Source organism: Rattus norvegicus, chromosome 2 (genome assembly GCF_036323735.1).
Source record: "Rattus norvegicus strain BN/NHsdMcwi chromosome 2, GRCr8, whole genome shotgun sequence".
Taxonomy (NCBI): domain Eukaryota; kingdom Metazoa; phylum Chordata; class Mammalia; order Rodentia; family Muridae; genus Rattus; species Rattus norvegicus.
Genome location: NC_086020.1, coordinates 60146424 through 60153138, shown reverse-complemented (window position 1 = coordinate 60153138; position 6715 = coordinate 60146424). Strand labels below are relative to the sequence as shown.

The following is a 6715-nucleotide window of genomic DNA, read 5'->3' as shown; positions in this document are numbered from 1 at the left end:
AGAACTTAAAGGAGGTGAAGAAGGTATAGAAATAATGTAAATACAGTTCTTTACATAAAACCTTAAAAGAAGAAGAAGAAAAAGCACTTGAAAATTTCTCTAGGTGGTATGAAACCCATCTTCGTAGTTAACACAAAGTTCCAAAATGCATCCAGTTGTAGCGGTCACTCCATCATCCACTTGCCAAGCTGGCGAGTGATCTCATTCGTGAAAGTCCAATCTCCAACCTGAAGTATTACCCCAACACACCTGCCATTTCTCATATATTTATATCTCTTGTACTTGATGGCATGGGAGTTTGCTGAGTTTAAAACTCTGCACTTAAATTTGAAGAAAAACATGCTTTTAAGAATAAAATGTGATGTTTTTTAGTAGAGTAAGTAAGTTTGTGAAATTTTACAGCGAGATGTTATATCTATCAGTCAAGACAAGGAACAACACAGAAGTGTGAGGGACATCTATATTTGTCTCTACAACAGAAATATCCAATACAAGTGACTTTTATACAGAAACCACTTCCTAATCTCAGTTCATGACTCCTGTAGTTTGTTTCTTCCTTCCTTTCATTCTCCAGCATTTGTGGAAATGAGTACATTCGAGTTCTTATTAAGATTACACAAGATCTATTGGAATTAAAACACCAGACTTTTAAAAACATTTTAATTTTATCTTTTAAAATATATTTATGGTAAAATATATCATTTTCCCCTTTTCTTTTCTCCCTTCAACCTCTCCCATATCACCTCACTCTAACTCCTCTAAAACTTGCACTCTTCTTTATTATTGTAATAGACAAATGGTAGAGAAATGATAGATATAGATGAGATAGAAACATAGATGACATATAGGTAGATAATAAATAGATCTACAAATACATTAATGCAAAGCCCAGTTTTGTTGTTAAAGATATATGATTTCATTAGATAACCGATCAGAACTCTCCTTGCTGGAAAGACTAGTTCTCTTAGCAGTCCTTAGTTGCCTGAAGTCCTTTGTCTAGAGTTAGTTTGCATTTTATTAAAATCCATAGTATCAGACTCCTCATGACCATAGTCTGCTTTCTGAGAGCTCTCAATTTCCTCCAAGAGGATGTTAAACAAAATTCATAATCTCCAAGAATTCATCATCATTAAAACGAAATAAGCGTCTGTGTCAATTGAAGCACTGACGCCTGCATAATAATTCACAAAATCTTCTTCGGAGACCTGAAGAAGGAAGAAGGTAAAGGTGGAAGAAACAGTGTCAAAATATGTGAGTCACATACTTCATTTCTCCCAACATGCTAACTATATCTGTGGTTTGCAACAGATAATCAAGCAGCATTGCCTAAGTCAGCAAGAATTTGCCCTGTATTTCCTTTCTGAAACCAGTTTCTGAATTGGGATATTTACAGTGGGCAGCCAAAGACTCATCGGCATTCAGTTGTATAAACTCCTTCCTCAGGCCATCACTATTGATTGCTAGCTCTCTTTCACATCACCCAATAAGTTAGCCATTGACCACATATGGGTATTTGAATTTACACTAATCAAAATGAAGTCTAATGAAAAATCACACTACTTGGGCCACTGACCGTACTCCCTCTGCTCATCGGCTACATATAGCCAGCAATGGTATACTGGAAAACACAGATGAGAACAGTTCTGTCACTACAGCAAGTTTTATGAGGCAATCCTGTCCTAGAATACATACTGCCCACTTGTGACCATGATTAATACAGTCACCTCTCTGTGCTCACAGGTTCTATACTCATGGATTTGATCAACTTTCATTGGAATAATTTAAAGTAAGTAAAATTGTGTCTATACTATACATGTACAAGAGGCTGCTTATAGAGCAAAAACATGATGTTGTTTCATATAAAGGACTTGAACGTTTAAGAATTTTGTTATTTAGGGTAAGTCCTGGAATAAATGCTCTATGGATAAAAGGCAATGATTAAGCCTTAGGATAAAGATTTTACAGCATAAATGAGCAGACAATAAAAGCTTTGCAGAAGAGTCTAGGCCAAACACATGTAGAAATAGAACTAGACAGAGGGGCATCTTACAGGATTCATAAGGGGGCACTCTAAAAACAGGATGCATACTACCCAACGGGTGACAACAATTGTCATGTTGTAGGCACAGGAACCAACGTATCAGTCTGGCCAAGAAGTGTGTTTTGATGATTAGATCAACCTTGGCTTTCTATGCTAGGTGACTATACTGAGAAGAAAGAACAGTAACCAGCACCTAGCTTGCCTCCCTCCATCCATCCATCCCTCCCTTCTCTCTCTTCTTCCCTCTTTCTTGGCCTCTCCAACTCCTTGTACTGGTAATAGAGTTATTCTATCCTTCTTGGACCTAGAAGCACAACTCAAGGCTGAGAATGAGGTGAAGTTGGTAAGCCTCCTAGGTGAACATAGTCTGACCCTGTGGGAAGAATAGAAAGGAATAATAATAGTAAGTTGTGTCTTAATATCTTATCCTTGGCTGTCAAAATGGTAATTTTACGAGTAATTACGTCATGCATTTTAAGAATACTAATATTTTCAAAGTAAAATGTTATCACCTGTAACAGAAACATCATACCAATAATATTTATAAATGGCCCTGAAGCACAATCACTTTACTGTAAAAAGATCATCAATAAAAACACCACACAGCTAGATTAAAATCAGCACAAAAATAGACACTTGCCCAGTCCCAAACAATATACATTCCTGTTAACCTCTATAGAATTCGTTATGGTTAAGTATTCTGTATTACAATAAAGTGTTACCTTTTTATCAAAAAACAAAAGCACAGCCAGGGAGCCTAAGGAAGCAAGTAACATGTTAGCTAACGAGAGAAAACATACTTTGGGAATTGGTTTAAACTTTAATGCCACGGTTAGATGTTCTTGTTTATTGAAACAGTTGCTGTTTCTGACCTTTAATTTAAAAAAAAAAAGACAAAATCTGCTAAGTCAGAACTTGTTAAAGGCAAATCTCTGAGAAGGTATCAAATGATGTTTTTGATTGATGTCTAACTGGTAGCTCACAGAAATCTCAACTTCCGGTTACTAGAGGTGATGTCCCAGCTGTTTTCATCCTTCCAAGTAGATACATTCATACACACAGAGCTTACCACTAGAAGCACACCTTATTTTAAATAAGACATTTAACATGTATTGCATAAATACCATCAAAATTCTTATTTACCAAGCAGAATGCTGTTTTGAAGCCGTGTTTATTCGATTTCTACTTAACTGCTGTCAAGATAATATTTCCGTATGAGAACATCTCTCTCTAGAGAAAATAGCTTGAGTGACAGTTTGGTTATAAAATGACAAACTCACGATTGACCTAGGACTGTTTCTAGAGGTGTATGGGACATTTTCACTACTAGTATACTGACTGTATTTACATAAAAATAGATATATCCCATAAACATATGGATGTAGGAAGACATAATCCTTCTAGGTGTTATTGTATTACTGATTTACTTAACATTTGTTTCTCGTTTTAGTTTAGATTAAATAAAAGTGAATTTCTACTCAAACACTTTCTAAATAACTGATTAGTTAAGCTCAAATTCACAATGATTTACTGCCTGCCCTTTGCAGCTTCAACAACAACCTTAAGTAAATGTACTTTGAATGATCTTGCTAAATGACATTTGAGACATGAGTAAGTATGAAACTTCTGGAATGGTACTTTATTTCTCTGTTCCCTTGGAAATGAAGGTTATGTCCTGGGCTTAGTAAGGCAGTGCTCACCATTAGATAATATCCCATATTTGTGATGTACTTTGCCCCACCAGTGTAGAAGAACCGAGACCCAAGAGAGCCCTGGAAGGAACAAGCCACTCTTCCATCCATCATTTTCTCTCAGTGTCAGGCTCCCTCTCTGTCCTGAGCCTCCCTCAGACTGCTGATTGCCATGAGTTCTGCACACAGCCTGAGCGTTTCTAAGATACCAGTCACTGGCATCTTTGAGCACTAGAGAAAGAAGCTATGAGATCAATACCACTGTCTGAGTGCCAAGTGTTAAGGTCAGTAAATTCTGTTATGAAGAGTCAGGAGAGGAATCCAATACAAGTGATTTTTTTTAAGATGACATTTTGAGGGGGTTTTCCTGTGGTGTACTTTACCTTACTGCTACATGTGAGATCCATATCAGAAACTCGGCTGCCAGTGGGTGGTTTATATTCGCAGTGAGTTTTACTTCCATTACATTTTTCTGAGGGGAAGAAAAAACTGGCTTTGGCAAAGCAGGTGTGAGAATTAAACAAGAGAGCCGCTCTATTCTCAGAGAGGAAGGGCTGCTTCACCACAGCCTCTCACCGCATCAACCCAGACGCCAGAGAGAATGTCTTCTCACAACTGTGTTCTCAGAAGCCCCATCAATCATTCGCTTATATAGCTTTCAACAGATTCTACCCGTCATCTATTTTAGAAGAAACAATTTGAGGCATTAACTTGGTGAGGGCTTTGTGTTGTTGTTGTTGTTGCTGCTGTTGTTAGAACATAAGAACTTAGCTAGCACAGTTTTCATCTAAGCAACTTGGAGGAGTCAAACCATGCTGACAAAATGGCCTGTCAAACGAATCTATTCTACAGCAGATGTTTGGAGCTTTTGTTGGTACTTTGAGACACAGCATTTCTAAGATCTAAAACCTTGCTGTTGTATTCCAGAAGCTCTTAAAAGCCCCTCAAAAATCTTCGTTTTCCCTTTGAGTCAAAAGCATTTCTATGACTAAACTTTCCTGCTTCATCCAATAGATTTCTTTAATTAAAATAATAATAATTTCCAAGAAAATAAGCTTGTTGGCCAATTTGAAAAGTTGGAAGTTATATATTTTGTATTCTGTACTCAAAATAGATTTGCATAATTATAGAATATATGTTGAGTCACAGGATGCTAATGCAATTTTATCAAGTAGGAGTAGAAGAGTAGCCACATATCAGCTAACTATTTCCTTGATTAAATGTCAACATAATAAACTGATTGTAGGTAGACTCATGAAGGTGGGGTCACTTCCTGCTTGTACTCTCATGGTCCAATGAGACAATCTACGTTGTCCAGGACAAAAGGATATGCATTGCAACATGATTGCACTGCCTGGGCAGACTGTGAGGATTTGGAATTCCCTCACAAATGATGGGCTCCAGCTGTGTTCCTGAAAGGCTGTGTGAGGTTGGAGAGGGGAACTTCAGTGCTAGATGCTACTCCTTCCCTGCCATCTCTGGTCTATTAACTGATGGATTACAATTTGGTTTATAAGCCACTGGTAGCATCGAATTCACTGCTCCACACCCACTCCTGAGAACAGCATGAAGTTCAGTGAATAATTATTATGAAGACATTGTCACCTGCAAGTCATGGTACTTGCTGAGTCAGTTGCCAGGTGACATGGAGGGCTACCACGTCTGCCTGCAATGTGGTGTTAGAGTTTGATCTGTAACTATGTCCATGCGTATAAACCACACAAAGCCAATGAACTGCCATGCAGGGGTGGAAAAATTCTACCAAGAGCAAGAGAGGGATGAGAATAGTCCTTCAGACTGGCAGGAGGAACTCTGCTCCAGGCTATATAGAATTCAACATACCTTGTTTCTCGCTTGCACTCACACTGGAATCTAGCTCTTCATAGGAACTAAGTCTCTTCCCATTCTTACGCAAGTCTATGTTCTGAAAGACACCTCCAGGTTCAGTATTAGTTGCATTCACTTGATCAGAAGATTGTAACTTGGAATTGTCTACATATGTTAGTTTTATTTCATTAAAATGTTGCTAGTTCCACCCTCTCTCTTTCCTGTATTAGGTCCACGTCCAGTAGAAAAGTCTTCCCTAGAAACACGTTCAGGGGTTTGTGTTGCATTCTGCCTTCTGACCCAAGTGGCTACTTCTCATTTTACAGGTGGAATTCTGTTTAAAATCTACAAGTTAAATAAATGAGAACCGAGTTTATTAAGTTGCTAGAAAATATCTTTAAATGGCCCCTCTCTCTTCCTTCCGCAGCTACTAGGAGTGAATTAGTAAGTCATCCTTGACTGTGCATGTAAGAAATCATAGATGAGGTCAGAAGTAGGGGTGCAGTGTTCCTTGGACATTAGGTTCTTATGAGATCTTGTTTCTCTAAGGTGAGAGAGGGCCTTGGTGGAATCTTGTTCCTGAGTCCAGAACCTAAACCCCTGAAGAGAGGCAACGGAATGTGCACAGTGAGACAAGGGTTATCTGAGACCAGATCACTGTGCCCTGAACCCCCGTAAGACAGGAAGCAAAGCATCACTGGAAGAGAAAGAGCTGATGCCTGCAACCCAGTTCTGCTCAGAATCACATGCTCACTCGGTAGTCCCCATTAAGCAAGACATGATTCATACCCAGAATCAAAGACAAAAATCTATCTAGAGCAGGAGGCCTAATATCCACCATGCCTAGGACACAGAGACTTCTCCTGAGCCACAGTGTGCAGGATGCATGCTTTAAAAATGATATCTTCCTGCACAGCTGTGCTTCCTATATGACTTATAAACATTTTCTTGTTACATTTGCTATTGGTTCCCTGCCATTCTCTAAAAGGACTAGTTAGGAAATTCAATAGAAAATATGGCTCATATAATTAATGGTGTGGGGGGAGGGAAGAGGCTGGCTTCCCATGACATGAAGACATTCATGCCCAATCTCAAGATAAAGGCCTGTTTTCCAGCCGGTATTAAGATAAATAAGTTGAGCTTTCCTAACAAGAAA

The 6715-nt window shown here is 38.5% G+C and overlaps 1 protein-coding gene across 1 annotated transcript in view; it reads right to left on the bottom strand.

Moving 5' to 3' along the window:
- Window positions 1-446: 446 nt before the first annotated feature.
- The window catches only part of Capsl (calcyphosine-like), a 30531-nt gene continuing 24262 nt past the window's right edge, over window positions 447-6715 (bottom strand). Inside the window, exon 5 of the mRNA XM_008760763.4 lies at window positions 447-1205. Within this exon, the coding sequence (XP_008758985.1) occupies window positions 1104-1205 (102 nt within the window). The 3' untranslated portion in view covers window positions 447-1103. The remainder of the gene's footprint in view (window positions 1206-6715) is intronic.